Source organism: Danio rerio, chromosome 17, assembly GCF_052040795.2.
Source record: "Danio rerio strain M-AB ecotype USA chromosome 17, GRCz13ab, whole genome shotgun sequence".
Lineage (NCBI taxonomy): Eukaryota > Metazoa > Chordata > Actinopteri > Cypriniformes > Danionidae > Danio > Danio rerio.
In genome coordinates, this window is record NC_141037.1 from 3,042,010 (window position 1) to 3,062,695 (window position 20,686).

At 31.8% G+C, this 20,686-nt stretch overlaps 1 protein-coding gene and 1 long non-coding RNA gene across 4 annotated transcripts in view; one reads left to right on the forward strand and one right to left on the reverse strand.

The window, feature by feature from the left end:
• spint1a (serine peptidase inhibitor, Kunitz type 1 a) overlaps positions 1–20,686 on the reverse strand; it is a 38,346-nt gene that overhangs the window by 15,656 nt on the left and 2,004 nt on the right. For 2 of the 3 annotated variants that reach the window (XR_015512500.1, NM_213152.2), the window contains 3 exon segments: positions 19,300–19,760; positions 11,429–11,586; positions 9,066–9,207 (listed from right to left, as the gene is read on the reverse strand). Coding sequence is in view for 2 of the 3 variants with exons in the window: in NM_213152.2 (NP_998317.2) it covers positions 9,066–9,207; positions 11,429–11,586; positions 19,300–19,708 (709 nt within the window). In the remaining variant the exon portion in view is untranslated. 3 annotated transcript variants of the gene reach the window in all.
• On the forward strand, positions 16,241–18,852 carry LOC147839873 (uncharacterized). Its single transcript, XR_015512988.1, has 4 exons — positions 16,241–16,498; positions 16,856–17,703; positions 17,968–18,011; positions 18,133–18,852. It is a non-coding gene; the product is annotated as an uncharacterized LOC147839873 (long non-coding RNA).

The window sequence follows — 20,686 nt, forward strand, 5'->3', positions numbered from 1 at the left end:
TCATTCCATTCTTTCATTCATTCATTCTATCATGTATTCATTCATTCATTCCATTCTTTCATTCATTCATTCTATCATGCATTCACTCCACTCTTTCATTCATTCATTCCATCATGCATTCATTCATTCATTCTATCATGCATTTGTTCATTCTATCATGCATTCATTCATTCAATCATGCATTCATTCATTCATTATATCATGCATTTGTTCATTCGATCATGCATTCATTCATTCTTTCATGCATTCGTTCATTCACTCTATCATGCATTCATTCATTCATGCATTATATCATGCATTCACTTAATCACGCATTCATTTAATCATGCGTTCATTCCTTTGTTTCATCATTCATTTCATTCCTTCAATCATTAATTCTATCTTGCATTCATTTCTTTCATCATGCATCCATTCATTCATTCGTGTTATATTTTAATTTATTCATTATATAATGTATTCACTCGTTCTATCATGTATTCATTCATTCCATTCTTTCATTCTTTCTATCATTCATTCATTTATTCCATTCTTTCATTTATTTATTTATTCTATCATGCATTTATTTATTTATGCATTCATTCTCTTTTGTAAACAAATGCTCTGCATGCTGGCAGTTTACAGAACATGAACAGAAATACAGTGAGATTCATTTCTTAAGGCCTCATCAATATCATACAAATTTATCTTGCATTACAGTATGCAGCCACTTAAAATGTCAATTACTGTAACCATATGTTATTCGTCCAAAATATTCGACATCATATTTAGAACAAGTATAATCCGATGCAAAATATTAAATAAATAAATAAATAAAATAAAAAAAATAAAAAAAATCACAGCTTTAACAGCTAAATTCTCAAATAATGTCATGTGAAATACACTTTTTAACCACTAGGTTGTCTATTTGATGACTGATTTTCTTAATTACAAACACATTCACATTTAGTACATGAAGGATGAAACTTGCAAAAACTGTAAATAAATACACAAATAGATAAATAAATGAGTAAATAAATCAATAAAAAAGTGGACAAACAAAACAATAAATAAATGAATAATATTAGTATTGAATATTAGTAATGAATAGTATTATTTATTTGCATATTTATTTATTGTTTTATTTAAGCAGGAATTTATGGATTTATTAACTTAGTTGTTTATTTGTTTGCGTATTTATTTATTTATTATTATTATTATTAATTTATTTATTTATAGTTTTTGCAGGTTTCATCCTCCATATTAGTATGCTCACATATTTACTGAAAACATTACAGACTCAAATAAGTGTTTTATTTTATTATGCTGAATGAAGATGGAATATTATTGTACCTTTATTTTGACTATTATCAAAAAAGAAAAAATATATATCAAAGCAGACACATTCAAAACTCTTTTTATAGATGATTTGTTTTTGTAAATTGAATTTCTGTGGTGTAGACACTAAACATATGAGGTCGCCTATATATATATATATATATATATATATATATATATATATATATATATATATATATATATATATACACACACACACAGTATATATAAAGAGAGACAACACAATAAACATACTACCTAAGTGAAAACAGAAATATACCTATTAATATAGATACAAACATTAAGTTATTTATAATAGGTCTGTAACAATTATTTAAAGCTGTCTAATTGCCATTATTTAATTTAACCTCCTTTTTTGGATGACTGTGATTGCTGCAACTCCTTTTATAGCCACAAGAGGGCATAAAGCAAAACAGTCAGATTAGTAAAATAAAGTACATGTTCAGTCATGTGTGGTATTAGTGAATGTATTTTACAGTGCCGAGTGAACACATGAACTATGTGAAATATGTGTGTTTATTAAAACAGAAACCTGAAACTAACACTTACATTGCATAACTCTCAGAATGAAAACTATGACAATTGAATACCGGTTCACTTCTATGAAACAAGATTTACCTGGTGATTAACATTTTGTTTGTAAGGTTGTAAAAATAACAAAAAAATACAAAAAATAAATAAATAAATAAAACCACTGTCAGGTTGTAAAAAATAAAAACTAAAATTGCAAAAAATAAATAAATAACAATAATAATCAAAATAATATTACATAAAATTAAAATTACATACAATTAAATTTACACAGTAGGTTACATTTAGAACACTAAAATATGTTACATATAAAATATATATATTTTAGTTTTTTATTTAAATTTAATTTAACTTGATACACTAATAAAAACATTAAAACTCCAGACATCTTTTTATTTATTTAATTTGAACTTGAAAAATTAATTTAAAAAAATACATAAAATTACTTAAACTTCCTATTTATATATTTATCAAAACTAAAAGCCAAATAATTATAATAATAAATAATTCAAATGATTTAAATATCTATCTATCTATCTATCTATCTATCTATCTATCTATCTATCTATCTATCTATCTATCTATCTATACACACACACACACACACACACACACACACACACACACACACACACACACACACACACACACACACACACACACACACACACACACACACACACACACACACACACACACACACACACACACACACACACACACACACACACACACACACACAAATAAAAAAATATTAAATAAAGTTACATATTTCATTTTTCAATTTAAATTTAACTTGACGCAATAATAAAAACATTAAAACTACAAATTTCTTAATTTAATTTGAACTTAATTTAATCATAAAAATACATAAAATTGCTAAAACCTTCTTTTTATTTATCAAAACTAAAGCCAAATAATAATAGTAGTAATAATAATTAATTAAATTATTTAAAAAAAGAAAAAATATAAAATGACAAGAAAAAAAATACATAAGAAAATAAACATGAAAAGTTTCTATATTCTACGTAAATTTCATATAACTTGAACTAATCAAAAATTAATACTACAGACACATTTTTCAATTTTATTTAATTTGAACTGTTTTAGTAATTTTATGAATACATAAAATAAAATAACTAAAAGCTAAATAATTATTATTATTATTAATTCAAATTATTTAACATAACATAACACACACACATATACATACATATACATGCATGCATGCATGCATGCATGCATGCATACATACATGCATACATACATACATACATACATACATACATACATACACACATACATGCGTACATACATACATACATACATACATACGTACATACATGCATACGTACATACATACATACATACATATATATATATATATACACACACATACATGCATACATGCATACATGCATACATACATACATACATACATACATACATATATATACACACATACATGCGTACATACATACATACATACATACATACGTACATACATGCATACGTACATACATACATACGTACATACATACATACGTACATACATACATACATATATATATATATATATATATATATATATATATATATACATATACATATATATATATACACTCAAACAAAAACTAAAAATACATTAAATAGAATAAGCATTAAACGAAAAGTTAAATATGATTTATCGACCTATTTAAATTTAATTTAACTTGATGTGCTAATAAAAACATTAAAACTACAGACATTATTTTATTTAAACTTGAAAAATAATTAATAAAAAAATTCTTAAAATTACTAAAACTATTTATTTATCAAAACTAAAAGCCAAATAATAATAGCAATAATTATTCATTCAAATTCTTACAAAATAAAACTACTATAGTGATATCTTAAATAGCACTGTTCACAAATACTGCCAGTAGCCACATATAACAATATATAAATGGAAAGACTATAAATAATAAATTCAAGATGATGTAAAGGAGTACAATGACACTAAAACACAAAAACAAAGCAACAACCCCTATAAATAATGCAAAAGCAGCATCACTAATTAAAACCAAGCAAACACCTCTTCTATTCACAAACTAGAAGTAACTAGTCAATAATCAGAGTTTTTGTGACATGAAGACATTTTTGCGTCATGGTGTCATGTGAAGATCTAGAGCTAGAAATGAAAGTCGCACCGCAAAACCTGCCGCACCAGATTCTGTAACTGCAGAAAATGGCCACTGAGTCACTTCCTGTTTCTGCTCCACCACAAAGCATCCTGCAGTGGCTTACAAAACTACTAAACACGCAAGAAAATCTGTTTAAAACAATGAAATAAGTCTATAAATACTGCTAATCAACTTATCTACAATGAAAGATAAGAAATAATGTATAGAAAGTGACAAAAATAATACATTTACTGGCTAACTAGTAAACTGATTATGTCTGTGTGTGTATGTATATATAGGACTGGGCAATATTGCAAAAATAAAAAAATGATCACAATATCACGTTTCATATCATTCAGCATCGATAATTATTGAATATCTCTTAACAATCCATCTAGTAATATTAGGATACTTATATTTTAGGACCACTATTTTTTAAATTTAACTTACCAACATTACGAAGGCAAATAGTTTTTATAATTACAAATAATTTAAACAAAACATCTGATCTGAAGTGTTAAAGAGACTCTTAAACTTGATAAAATGTTAAGTGTGTGTAATGCTAAAGTTTGAACGCTGAACAATCGAAGCAAACTTTAAGGTATGAATAATAATGATAAAATTTATCATAAATTTATCATAAAAAATATTTTCCCAACAACAATATTGTGGCTAGTGAAAATCCAGAGTGGCTAGTAACGTTGGAAAACTACTAGCCACAGTGGCTGGCGATCAAAAAAGTTAATGTAAAGCCCTGTGTGTTATATATATAGTACATGCATCCAAAATAAAAGTTCTTTTAAAAATAATATACGTTTATATTACTTGTACAGGGCTCGAAATTAACTTTTTTACTTGGTAGCACCGGTGCTCCCAACTTCAAATATTTAGGAGCACCAAAATAAATTTAGGAGCACCAGAAAAAATTTAGGAGCACCCACCAAAAATGACGGAGCACCGCTGCAAATTGCTTTTTAAGGGATTTATTGTATTTTAAAACAACATCAATAGGACTGACAAAAACCAGAAACAACTATCGAACTAATGCTGTGAAGACATTGATATTTGAGTGCAATAATTCCAAAATTAATGTCTAATAATTATAGAATATTAATGATGATGAAAATGACAATAATAGTAAAAATGAATTACATTTCTCATTATGATACTGCCTTGAATGTGCATGAATGTAGGTTATCTGCTATAAAAAGTCTGTTACTCTATGAAAAATAATTGCATAGTTTGCATCAAACAAAAATGAAGCATTGCAGTAAGAAATATTTATTTTGTACTGCTGTTTTTATATGCATGTCAATTTAAAAAATAATATTTCTGCTACAAAACAAACAAAAGATTATAATAAATCATTCAATTCAATGATGAAAGCTGAAAAGCAGTCATCAGTAAATAAATAAAAAAATAATATACACCTCAAACAAGAATAGACAAAAGAAAGTAAGTAAAGTCTCACTTCTATCACTCTTTAAAAGTTTTGGTTTCAGTTTGTGTCAATTTAAAGGTTCAGTCTGAGATGATCTTTATTTTTCTGTGTTAGTGGAAAAGCTGGCGAGTCAGCCGACCCAATTTATGAGCAGGCAGCGCAAGATTCTTGCGATGACCACCGTCGGAATACCGCTGTTTGTTATGAGACGCAGTTTCAGTGTAAACTTAGTAAAGACGAGCTTCTTTGGCGATTATATGTACAGTATTAGATTTGACTTTTAGCGGACATTTGCGCTGAACACGCAGTGAATGCAACGCATGGAGATTCGGGCGCCTTCTCCATGAAGCGCGTACTCGATTGATCTCAGCTGGCGGATCATTATTCACCACGTGACGTGTCATGATCGCTCTCATCTGCACCTCAATTTTAGGTGGGGTTTGCAAACCTGTGTGCTTTAAGTTTTTACTCTTCTGCCGTTTGCATTTCCCGTGGTCATAAAAGCTCCTTCCCTGTCATCTGACAGCGGAATACCTTGAGTGAATGACAGCTAATATGAACCAATATAGCGACAGGGAAGAGCGATTCAGCACGTTTTTACAAAAAATCAAAACAGGTCGCACTACAACCATTATTAGCAGTCGCCCTAATGCGCCCAAATATATTATGAGGTCGCATAGATTAATTTTCGGGCGCATATGCGACCAAAATGGTCGCAATTTCGAGCCCTGTTGTATACTTTTAAGTAATTTAAGTTGATCCAGCGAGTAATTTTCAAGGTAATGTAAATGCAGAAAATGAAAAAAAAAAACAATAATATTCATCTTTAAATGTGCGAGTGTATATATTTATGTCTATGTATGTATATGTAATACATACTCGTACATAAAAACAAAACTATATTTACATGAATATTTATTCAGTTGAAGTCAGAATTATTAGCCCCCCTTAATTATAAGCCCCCCTGTTAAACGAAGTGAAGATTTTTTCAACACATTTCTAATCATAATAGTTAATAACTCATTTATTAATAACTAATTTATTTTATCTTTGTCATGATGACAGTAAATAATATTTGACTAGATATTCTTCAAGACACTTCTTTACAGCTTAAAGTGACATTTAAAGGCTTAACTAGGTTAATTAGGTTAACTAGGCAGGTTAGGGTAATTAGGCAAGTTATTGTATAACAGTGGTTTGTTCCGACTCTCGAAAAAATATATAGCTTAAAGGGGCTAATAATATTCACCTTAAAACGGCTTTTAAAAAGTAAAAACTGCTTTTATTCTAGCCGAAATTCTCAATGTAATATTGAACCGTTCGGTACAACATTTAAAGTTTAATACGCGCTCAATTGTGTGGTTGTTTGGTTTAATGTTTAAATAATTTATGTGCATTTTATTTCTCTCCAAATTTACTGTTTGTGTGTGCCTGTAAGTCTACGAGCTGAGATGAGGAAACTCCTCCCCATGAGCAAATATTCAGTCACTCTGGGCTTTATTTTGATGGTCCATGTACAAAGCGCAAAACGCAGGGCGCAAATGCTTTCAGGGCGTGTCAGGACGCGTTTTTGCTAATTTAAGGACGGGAAATCTGCCTTGCGCTTCGGCGCATGGTCTAAAAGGGTTGAGTTTATTTTCTTAATAAGTTATAGGTGTGTTTTAAGAATAAACCAATTAGAGTCTCATCTCCTATTCCCTTTAAGAGCCAGCTGCGTCGCAAAGTACAGGACGCAAAGTATGTCTAAGTAGAAAAAACGAGCATTTCACAAGCAAACAGTTAACAGTTTTTTTAACAGAAAATTGTTAAACAGAGCATCTACTGCGTGAGAATGAGAGATAATGGATCACTTTCACTTTCGCTCTTGGATAGGGAAACCTTTACACACAGACATCAATTAGTCTATAAATAAATAATTTTGATTGTTAAGCGCAAATATTCGTTTCCAAAACTATTTCTAAATTCAGTTCTAATTTCCAGCAAATGAATAAATGAACAATAATAATGAAGTGTGCTCAAAAACCTGAGTTATATCCTAAAACACATGCTGTGCCCCATATGGTCTAAAACCTGACAGGTGGGCAAATCTAAGCCTGTTTTTAATAAAACAAATATAAATATGGATATAATAAATAATACTGCTAATAATAATTAACATTATACAAAAGCAAATTGTTATGAATGAACTGGAAAAGCCTCCCGAGATGAAGGCATGAAGGCAGTGATTTTTCATATTTATGTAGGCCAGAAAATAATATGTTTTGTAATATTTTAATCCTTTATATTTATATTCTATATCTATTCTTATTATATCCTTAATAATAAACTTTTTTCATATGTAAAGGTATTTGGCTATTGCTCTCTTGTGTGTATTAAGCAGTGTGTAAGTGAGGCGCAACTCTGCGCTGGAGTTTAGACCGGGTTAGTTTTGGTCTAATGAAAAATCTATTATAGTTTCTCAAAATAGCAACGCGCCAGCAGTGCGCCTCAGAACGCCTTCCTTTATAGACCAGAACGCCTATGGGCGCACAAATGAGCGCTAATGCATTTGCTATTTAAACAGCGTAGCGCAACGCCTCAAAACGACTCTTGCGCCAAGCTTAAACTACCAAAAGACTACTGCGTCACGCCTTGCGCCACACTGCGCCGGGTGTATGATAGGGCCCTATGTGTTAAAGTTAGGTGATGCTAAACCGTCATTCCACACTTTAATATGGCGAGTGGCGGTGAAGTGAAGCAACAGTACGAGGAAGTGTCGGCTTCTTTCAAATCCACAGTGTGGGAACATTTCGGTTTTGCCGTTGACTATAATGCCGAGGAAGAAAAAACAGTGAACAAAAAATGACTATGTGCATGCATTGTTTTACACCTATAGCCCACCAAAAAACAACAATGCCTTGCTGAATGCTTCCAGCAAACATACCCAACTCGTTCCAAGAGACATAAAAATAACAGAGGCAGTGTGGGTGTTTATTTGAAATGGTCAATTTATTTTTCTTAACTTCACATTCTCCATAACCTCTTACTGTTCATATTGTCTAATAATAGAAAAACAAACAAAAAAAAACACTTGTGTCAAGCCATCAGAACCGAAAAGAACACCATGTTAAAAAGCTGAGGTATGTATTGAACCATAGGCTAACTTTATGTATTTGTGTATGTATTTATATGCATGTATGTATATGTAACTCACACTCATGCATAAAAAAATAAAAAAAAATTTATGATAATTTATATGAACATTTATTTATTTACAATTTGTTTCATTTACATTTATACTTTATATATTATTTATTTTTAGTGGGAAACTATAAACAAAATTAATTTAAATATTTTGGTCCTAAATGGCGATCAATAATTGCAGACTTTAAAATGTCATTAAATCATGATTACTCTTAATATGCCTGATAATATTTTGACTTTCATGACACTAATATTGGTATTAGACAGTCTCCTGGAAACCAGTGGAAAAATATTATATTATTTATATTTTGAACAGATTTTTTTTAAATAGGACACAATCTTCCACCTGCAACTTGATTTTGAATTAAAAATAATAAATAAAACACATTACTGTTGAGTTTTAATGCACTTACGGAGCGACTGTTCTCGAGTCAGAACCAAAATGGACACCTCTGCGGATCCCGTCTGTCCAGCTTCATCTGAAACTGTCAGTCTGAACTTATACATCCCCGGAGAAAGATTGGAGACTGTCACAGAGTCCGCAAAATGCCCTTTCTGACCACAAAAACAACAGAAGATTCCACATTAGAAACAACTCTTACACTACAATTAACTAGGCTCTTTTAATACATTTTACACTTAATGCAGCCTTATTTACCGGAGACAGAATCAGTGAAAAATCTGAATTCTTTGCCATTTCCGCACAGAATTTTGTCAAATATGTGCATTCATGCAGTATAATTTTGGTAGTATAGTACCTAAAAACATACAATATTAAATAAAAAAGTAATAACTTTTAACTTGTATTTAATGTTTACAGTGCAAATCTATTCAGATCCACTTGTTTAGTAAACAAAGCAAATCGTTCATATAATACTGTATATCTACTAAAAGACAGAAAATATGACTTTCCAAACTGTATTGTAAATACATCATATGAAAATGTGCATATTAGTTAATAAAATGACTGAAATTAATATAAAAACTGAATAAATAGATATATTTAAACACACATTTACATAGGAAAATAATAGACTCATTAATGTGATGCGTGGGCCTAATAATGAGTAATATTTATAACAATATGGTTTGTATGAATCATCACACGTTTAGTTATTACATTTAAACTAAACGACCAATGTCACAATTTCACATTTCAAAAAAAAAATTTTGCTGCTTGTCCAAACTACTTATTTTAAATGAGCTAAACCACAATTCTTGAGAATTTGTTGGGACAACTCAAATGTTTCAATTCAATCTGATAGTTTTGATACGATACTGGAGTTCGGTAATGAAAATTTAAAATCCTGTATTTCCCGCCAATATTTAAGAGCATTCTTAAAAACCGCTGATTTGCCATAGTGTTCACTCAACAGAACACTGGAGTGTTTTAAAGCCGTGAAGATCAGTCGATTCATCAGTGGATCGCTCGTATGTCAGCTTATAAACAGACCAGCTGATCTTCACGGCTTTAAAATGCTCCAGTGTCTCTGTATCTGTGATTACACTCCATAAACAGCGGTGAGTTTGGTGCACTGATGACGTTCATGGCCAATCACAGTCATTTCTGTTGAGCATGTGAACACAACGGCAAATCAGCACTGTTTAAGAGCGAGCTCAACAGCGCTTAAATGTGAGCGGAAAATTGCCGCTTTTAAAATTTCAGTATCAATTAGTATCAAATTCCAGTATCGCGACGACACTATAATAGACTTAAATTTAACTTAATTTGTGTTGGGACAGCATGAATGACGTGTATAAACCTGCAATTTTTACAGTGCAGGTGCAGAAATCAATATGATGCATTTTAACTTTACTACCAACTATTTTCTAAAGTTCAAGGTTATGATGAACTATAACACATTCAAACTAATGCTATCAAAATATTAGTTAAGTGAAAGCAATTTACACAATCACAATTCCATATACTCCAAGTCTCCAATAATGCCATATACACAATGATGCCTATGCATGCATACAACACACAAACACATGGCACATACAATGTATTTAAGCCTTGTGTGCCGTTGAGGATGTTTTCATCAAGTCTGGGCTGGTCTTAATTTGGCCTCAGCTTTCTTTGTGTTTCAGCAAATGGAATTACTTTTGCTGACAAATATTATTTTGACACGTATTTTGGGAAATGCTTTGAAAGTTTTCAAAAGCTCAACAATACACCCTGGGAAAATTGACTTCCCTTTGGTTATGTTGCGGGCTGTTTTTGCCCCATTGACTTCCATTATAATCACGATTGTTGACTGCAAAGCCATGACAGCATATAATCATGCATTCTTTATTGTTGCTGGCTTGCCTATTTTTGGAAAATGGTACAATTAGTTTTTTTACTGTTGATCATCAGTTACAGTGCAAATAAGCTTCTTTTCTAGCCTTTATATGGAGTCATTAGCCCCTCAGCTCCCAAAAAACAGTAAGTGTATTTCCACCCACACACTATAATCTGCTGCTTTACTCCATATAAAAGCCAGAAACTCTTTAGCACAGACCTATGTTAATGCTGCTATTTGATGAACGACATTAAAAATTAGACATTGTTCTTCCTCCCAAAAGGGAAAACTAGCAACAATCAAGAAAGCATGATAATATGTGATCATAACTTTGCAACCCAAAAATGTGACTATGATGGAAGTCAATCGGCAAAAACAGCCACCAACATAATGAAAGGAATGTCAATTTGAACAATAAACGAGAGAACTGTTGATCACATCTCCTTGCAATGATAATAATAATTTTTGGATATCTTATACTGGTCACCCACCGTCATTACAGCAGACGGGTCTCCGACCACTTGCTCCCATTCGTATTTCACAATCTTTTTATCATCCGAGCTCTCGATGCCATTGAGCGTCACATCTTCATTAGGTTGAACAACTCGGTCCTGTCCGGCCCTTGCACGTGGAGGTCTATCCTCTACATCTGTATGGAAATGAAACATTAAAGTCACGAAATATGACGCAATCAGCAAACAAAGACACTGGGAATTGCACAAGACGCCAAGAATGAAATTAAACAAGAGTTTAATACAAGCTAGATCTTGTGTGCTGAAGATCAGATTAGAGTTAAGAGACTATTAAGGAATCTCACATATCCAGACGTGCAGAGGAAAGAAACACTGATACTAAACAGACTGCAAAAGGGGTTTCTATATGGTTGATATACCAGAGGCGCAGCATATATTATCAAATTTATGCATAGAGGTGTGCAATATTTATTGGTCATGATTATTCAGTATTCAATCATGAAGCATTTGTGTAATGAGGCAGGGGTTCTCAAACTTTTCAGCCTGCAACCTGCAAAAAATACCAATGCCAGTGACTTGTAACCCCAAGTATCCCCAAGTATAGGTGGTTATAAATATAGAAACCATGTATGCAACAGCACGCACACACACACACACACCAATAGGCCCAGGTCTAGGTTTAATTTATTTATTTATTTATTTATTTTTATGTGTAGAGCAGAAGTTTACAGAGACTGTATAAAAAGGCACATAACCATTTAAAAAAAGTCAGATGTTAATGTGACTAGACTGTTTCTCTTTTAGGTAAGTTAGGATGATCACATTAGTTTCTGTTCTGCTTAATAGCAGAATAATGAGAGAGATATTGTTAGAGAAATTGTTATAGCTTTTCTTGAAAGTCAAGTTTACACACAATAAGATTATTCTGCCTCTGATAAAGCTCAGATGATGACGTCAAGGTTTTGAAAGTTTCTAATTTGCTAATTGAAAACATTTGAGATCATTGGAGGCACAACTGTAGAATAGTATTTAAGGAAAACCTCAAACACACTGCTTCCTTGTGTGACAACATGGGAAAATCAACAAGCCAGAATCAACAGAAAGCCAGATTACGATTTGCTAAACTACACTGGGAAAAAGACTAATTTTTAAAGACTTGTCCTGTGGTCTGATGGAACTAAGATTGAACTGTTTGGCCATAATGAGCAGTGTTACATTTGGAGGACAAAGGGGAAAGCTTACAAGTTTAGGAACACCATCCCAACTGTGAAGTATGGGGGCAGCAGCATCTTGTTGTGGGGCTGTTTTGCTGCAGGAGGGACTGGTCCACTTTACAGCATAGATGGCATCATGAAGACAGAACATTGTGTAGAAATACTAAAGCAACATCTCAAGACATCAGCCAGGACATTAAAACTTGGCACAAATGGGTCTTCCAAACAGACCATGACCCTCAATATACTGCCAATTAGTTCAAATGATCTTTAAGGACAACAGAGTGAATGTTTTGGAGTGGCCATCACAAAAAGCACTAATCTCAATCCTATAGAAAACTTGTTGGCAGAGTTGAAAATGCTTGTGCGAGTAAGACAGCCTACAAATCTGACTCAGTTACACCATTTCGTCAGGAGGAATGGGCCAAAATTACTGCAAAACTATTGTAAGAAGCTTGTAGAAGGAGACCCAAAACATTTGAACAAAGTTATACAGTTTAAAAGCAAAGCTAAAAAAATACCAAGGAAATGTGTGTAAACTCTTGACTGTCTAGAAATTAATAAAACATTCTCAAAAAAAATAATCTCTCATTATTCTGGCATTTAGCAAATGTAAATGACTTAGGTAATCCTAACAGACCTAAATAGTTTAAATGTAAAAACGTTTAGTATGATTTACCATCAGACATTTAAAAATATTGGTTTTGTGTTGTTTTTTAGTGTATGTAAACTTCTGGTTTTAACTGTATGTGAGTGCTGTAAATGTGCCAGACATTTTAACCTGGTGCCATAAACTCAATCTCCTGCATCTGATGCTATTACTGTGTCTTTAATATAATGTAATCATCCCAAGAATCGTAATCCAATAAAGGGGAAAAAATTCTAAAGGCTGTAACTATAAACTATTATTTTTATCTTCAGCAGGTTATGGATAAAATATGGTAATAATAATGGTTTAATTAAATTTATTAGATTTTTGGAAATCACTAAGCAACCATCCCTTTATTGTCCTGTGACCTCCACTTTGGGCAATCACACTTTCAGCTTCAATTATCATAAAATAATTTGAGAAAATCTCATTTTTATGTCTTTAATCTACTAAGTTAAATGAGCATTTGCATGAAGAGTCTATTTTCTATATTATTTGAAATTTCAGTAATAAAAAAATATACATTTTGCATCCGTCTCTACGTTCTGGTCAACTCAGATTTGATCCAAGTGGAAACTGTAGAAGGCATTGAGGTGTGTCATTTTTCTCTCATTAATTTGTATGAAATAATTACGATACACAAATAGTAGATTATGTCAACTTTGTTATTGGAATACTTAATGTATTTAAAAACTATATGATGATGAAAATACATAAAACTGTGTTTTAGACATGCCATGTGGAGTCTGCTGTGAGGTTTACATCTGAAAAATAAAGCACAAAATGCTGGAAAATGTCAACTAAGTTACTGGGTTAAAAATGTTTAACAACAGGTTAAACAACGAGTAACAGAACTGCATGTTCGTAACATAACTATGGATTTTTATATTATTCCAGGCAAGAAAAAATGTATGGCAAATGTTGTGAAATGTACCTGCAATGCTGTCAACAGTAAACTAACTCTAAAATGTATCTTGATAGTCAAAACACTGACTATGTAATGAAGCTTTTTAGAATAAAAAGTTATGACAGCAGAAGATCTGAGTTTAGTTTTGTGTTTCTAAATTTATAAGATATATTATTCAGTAATAACACAAGAAAGAATGTTATTAATCAACTGATGTAATATTAATTTTATACAACAAGAAGCTCATATTGTATTGCATAAAATATATGAAACAATGTCTGTTTTTATTTGTTTTGCCAATAAAAATAATTTAAACAAAGCCAATGATTCAATCTGAGCAAAAGATTTCATAAGTCACATTAAACAAATCTGTTTTGAACGAAACTTTGACATTTATGATTTCAGTCACTTACAAAGTCAAGGATCTACTAGGACTCTATATTTATCCACAACAGCAGCACTAAGTCAACCAAAATAAACACACATTGTCAAAAAAAAAACACACCAAGATTTCATTTTCTGTCAATATTGCACACCTCTGCATCTTTTTATCTGAGAAAACCCTTAGTCTCGCAGCCCAAATATAAATGATTTATCAAACTAAGTTTCTATCAAACTTAATGTCTGTAATGTAAACCAAATGCTGTTTATTATTAGTTTATACCATCAGCTGTCAGGGAAATAACTTGAAAACATGGAGATTTCAACACCCCTGGTTGTCACAACCAGTTAAAACATGAAAAAATTACAAACTTCTGAAGATCAGCGCAGGTTCAGACATGCACAAGAGTTTTTAAGGTACTACTTCTAGCTTTAAAATGTACTTAATCAAAAACACCACATTTAAACATGATGGATATCCACCTTATTTTTCAACACTGATTCAATAAGCAATCTGTTTTGTTAATGTGGAAGACTTCCAATTCATTACTATTATTCATTATTGGAATAACAACTGCAGTACATGGTAAAATGTGTACCAATGTTGATGATTACAGATATTACTTTTAATTTCATTATAAAAAACAAACTGGGGATGAATCACACCATTCATTACAATTACAACTTATAATAATAAGGTGGATATTTCTTTCAGATCACTCAATTATTCATATGATAAACAAAATCTACAGAAATCTACAACAGGGCCCATATTCACAAAGCTTAAATCTTAACGCTAAGAGCTCTCCTGAATCAGTATAGGAAAAAAAGTCTTCTTTTACACAGTAAAAGTCTCTTAAACCTATTCAGAAAGACAAAGTACAGGTTTCTAAAGAATTTTTGAACATACATAGTTAAAAATGCATGGAAAGTGAAGAACTTTTTTCAAAAAAATTGTGCTTCTTGCTTTTAATATTTTAGAAATTACATACAACAAAATCTTCAAATAATATACATTTGCTCAAAATAATTAAGCAAATACATGCTTTAATGCATATAAATAATTAAATATATAAAAATGGCCAAATTTGTATTATTAGAGCACATGTTGGCATAAATATATTTGAGGCATTATTTAGCTTTTTTAGATGTAACAACATATTTGGAAACACATTTCTGGAATACCTTTGTGATTAAGCTGACAACTTATTAAAAGTTTTAATGTTTTGATTTGAACCAATAAACATGTCAAATTTTTTTTTAAATGTCTTCTTTCCAAAGGATATTTTGTGCCTTAAGCAGGTCGCACACCAGAAGCGCCGCTCGGCGCCGCGACACGGCGCGTACATGACAATTTAAAGTATCGCACACCAGACGCGCACATTCGAATGATATTTAACATGAAACTAATCAGATGGCGCTCTGTGGCGCGGCTGAAAAATGAACTGCGTCCTGAGCCGTCGCCGGCGCCGGTGTGTGTATCCTGATAGAAACCTATGTTTAGAATTTTAAAATGCATGGCGGGCCGAGCGGCGCTTCTGGTGTGCGACCTGCTTTACTCTCAATGATTGAGGAGTCTCTGTACTATTTAAGATTTTACTGATTTAGGAGCTATTTCAGCACTAAAACAATTTGAGAGATACTTTTTGAGAAATCCTACAGTTATAACTGACAAAGTCATTATTTACACTTTGTCCTTAATCAGCGAGTTCAGAGCTACTTTTAGCCTTAAGATGATTTGTGAATACGGCCCCATGTTTCTACACACATTTAGGATTGCTTTTCTTACCTGGAAGCTTTTGCTCAATGAAATCTTTAAAAACACATTTCAAAACACAGTTACCAACTAAATATAACAATACAAATTCAAACAATGTGTTTATTTAAATAACGATGCACCAAATTTTGACCGATACCAACAACCTATAACTGTTTAGGTTTGGTGGCAGATGATCAATATTAGCTAATGAATATACATTTTTCTTTATTTTTTATATTTTGTCCTAAATTGGCACGTTCCGAGCTATTTTTAGCCTTCAGATGATTTGTGAAATTTCATTTTGCTCAATGAAATCTTTAAAAACACATTTCAAAATAAACTACACATAACAATACAAATACAAACAATGTTTTTTTTTTTTATTTTAAATAAGGATACACCGATTTTTGACTGATACTGACAACCGATAACTTTTTAGATTTGCGGATACTAGCGGATAAATAATAATTTTATTTAAATATGGATGCGCTGATATGGAACTTTTGACCCATTCCGATAACCGATATCTCTATAGATTTGGAGGCAGATAGCCGATATATTAGCTGATAAATATAAATTTTATTTAAATATGGATGCGCTGATATAGAACATTTGACCCATGTCGATAACCGATATCTCTATAGATTTTGAGGCCGATAGCTGATATATTAGCTGATAAATATACATTATTTAAATATGGACGCAATATAGAACTTTGACCTATGCTAATAACTAATAACTCTTTAGATTTAAAGGCTAATAGCCGATATATTAGCTAATAAATACGCATTTTTCTGCATGAAGGCATACACTGAAGAACTGATTTAATCGAAAAACCTTAACTTCAGAAAAGTTTGAACCGATTTCTAAACTTTAATAATCCATTTTTTGCTTTTATAAAAATAAAATCTTAAATATAAAATAAAAACCTTAAAGAAAATGCAGAAATAAAGCAACCAAGTAACTTAATATTAACCAAAATATCAATCAAATAATTTAAAAAGTGAGAGGCAGCAAGCATGTGCAGTGGCTTAACCTGCAGAAATAATACATTTATCGGCTATCAGATCATTTTGTTGTCAGACCAATAATGATAAAATTAAAGATATCAGCAACACTTTACAATAAGGTTGTATTAGTTCATGCATTTACTAACATAAGCAAACAATTTTTTATAGTCATGTTTGTCAATGAAAACACAGTCATTAATTTTGCCGGTTCAATTTAACTCACGGTGCATTAACTAATGATAACAAGTTTGAATGTGGATTTTAATGATGCATTAGTAAACATTGAACTTTGATTAATAAATGTTGTACAAGTATTGTTCATAATAAGTTCATGTTAGTTAATACATTAACTAATGAAACCTTATTGTAAAGTGTGACGAAAATAGCATTTATCGGCTGATATCTGCATAGCTACCAATATAAACTGTAAAATATCTGTATATTAGCAGTTTTTTTTTCAGTGTTTTGTTATTCATGTTTTTATTTTTCTTAATTTATGCTTTTGAATTGAATTATGGGATCTTGATCTTTCTTCCAACAACTCTTATGCCGTTTTCACACCAGACGCGGAACGCGTCGAGAAATCTCACTAATCACGCGTAAATAGACACGTGAACACTGAGTTTATCAGCTTCAGAACAGATGTGGATTCGCATCATGGGCAGGGCTTCTGTCTGCCCAGTGACTGTAGCTTCGTTGCTAAATGGCTAACATGGATTTTATTTGCTTTATGAAGGCTGAAAAACAGTGTTGATTCGTTTGGAGCCGTGCCTGAGTCCACTAGATCCTTTCAGAGGTGCAGCCATCTCTGTGAGCTCATAGACTCCTCCAGAAACTTAACCTGGATGATGGAGGCTTTAAGCGGTGCTTCTGACTGAGCCAAGCCCAGTTTGATGAACTGTTGTCGGTGTAGGCTGGAGGATTTTCCCTCGGGACACCAACAACAGACGCAACGTCATAATCACGCCCCCACAAAAGCAAGCTCCTGATTGGTTAACGCATAGCGAATGTCAGCTGAAGTTTAGATTTTTGAACTCCAGCGATTGGCATTCCATGGCATTTGCGCCTTGCCATTCACGCCATTTACACGCATCACGCCGCAGGATGTCTATTCGCTTCTTTGCATTGACTTAACATGTAAATCACTTGCGCTTGCCGCTTCTTTCGCGTCTGGTGTTAATGCAGCATTAACCTTAAAAAAAGCTTGCAGTGCTATATTGTCTGGGTTGGTGTTACAAAAACCTTGTAATAATCTCCCAGTCTATTTTCTGTTATTTTACAGACTTATACCTCTATATATTTTTTTCTTATACATAAATTTATTGTTTTAAACTACTAAAATGTCAATAAAAGCCACTTTGTTAAACTGATCTTGAAGTTTCAACATCAAGAGTTGACAGAGCAGAGATCAACATCCCATAATGCAACTCACAACTGTAAATAAACACTTGTGAATCACAAAATACAGACACTGTCCATTCACAGATATTTGACAGTGTATTGTGCATCCCCAGTTTTTTAAAGGGCCATGAAACCCCCTCGTTTCAGCAGGGTGTTTTCACACCTCTACTTTGGAAAAAGCCAGAAAAGTGGGCGTGTCCAGCTCTGTTTAGGGGGGAGTGTCGGAAGAAGAAAAGAGGCACGGTGTGGGAGTGTCTATTTGGGCACGCGACTGTGTTTACATGGACATCTGTAGTCGAATTATTTGCCAAATTATTAAATGGTGGACTTTAACTGTCTTTCATTCAGAGAATTCATTCATGCCCCTCGCAACAAACGAAATATTTGATTCGAGGAACTGCTGTAAGCGTGTATTTTTCATTCAATGTTTGATACCGCACGGTGCAAGGTGTCCTAATAGTGTTTTTAGCAGTGTGGGACACATATACGACTGTCAACAGCTCAAAATATGTGTTTTGGTGTTTCGTGACCCTTTAATACCTTGTAATTTGCTTATAGTTTTGCTCACCTGTGGCTTTCTGCTCGAGGTAATCGCTGAAAACAGATTTGCGCAGGTAGTTAGTAAAGCCCTTTTTCCTCACAAAATGGCAGACCTTCTTCTGCTTGTACAGACAGTTTATAATGAAGCAGGTGTTGATGCTTTTAGGATCTTCTCTGTGCTCCATCAGTGCCAGATTGCAGTTAGGATCATTACAGCAGGCCAGAACACAGTCTTCAGGTTTAGAGACTTGAGGAGAGCCTAAAAACGTGGCTCCTTCCTTCACCGATTCATCTGTATTCAACACAAAATCCTCTTTGCCAACACTGAATTTATCCTTGCAGAGTTTATCTTCTTCTTGAGCCGCAGACGGAGATTGATGGAGAAAAAGGAGCAGAAACACTGCCGTGCCGAATAACCTGAGTAGAGCCAGAGTCATCCTCCAAGCCAATATAAACACCACTCAAATCACTTATAAAATGAGGCCAAATCTGAAACAGAACATATTAAAAAATTAAAATCTATGCATATTATTTAGATTGCAATTTATGTATTTTTTAAATCAGAAAATTCATAAAGAATCAAGGGGATTTGTATACAAATTAACAAAAAAAAAATCAACTGAAAATGCTTAGAAATTATTAAAAGTATGAACAAGAAAATATTTAAATATTAAAACCAACAAATATTATTTAAATTGCTATTTATTTTTAATCATGAAATCCATAAAGCATCAATGAGAATCTTCAAAAAAAATTATTAAAAAATCTGAAAAAGAAAATAATAAAATATTAAGACTATATAAATAGTCATATTGCAATATATTTATTTTTTAAACCATAAAATTCTTTTAAAAATTCTTCTAAAAATACTTTCTACAAATTAACAAAAACTCCAATGAAATTGCTTCTGAATTATTCAAAATATGAAAAATATTTAAATATTAAAACCTTTACAATATACACATATTCTTAGTACATTTTATTTAGTAAACACATGAAATCCATAAAGAAACTATAAATTATCCTCCAATTTAACCAAAATTGTGCAGAAATCGCTTATAAATATTTTATATTTATAAATAAATTAAACTATAGAAATATAGAAATTAAATAAGAAAATAAATTGAAACCACTTAAATTATTTAAAAAATCTAAAGAAAATCTGAGAAAAAGACTTTCAATAAAATGTCTAAATAATAAGAATTATATTACATATTATAATACATAAATGATTAAAAAAAAAGTCTGAATATAAGAGATGACTTTTAACACTGAAACTTTTAAATAACATGTTTATTTATATATATCATGCCTGTGCAGAATGATTAAATGAATTAAGAATACAAAAGGAGCCATTCTCCATAATTGTACATCTACAAAAGATTTAAAAACAACCTAAAAAAGACAAACTTTTA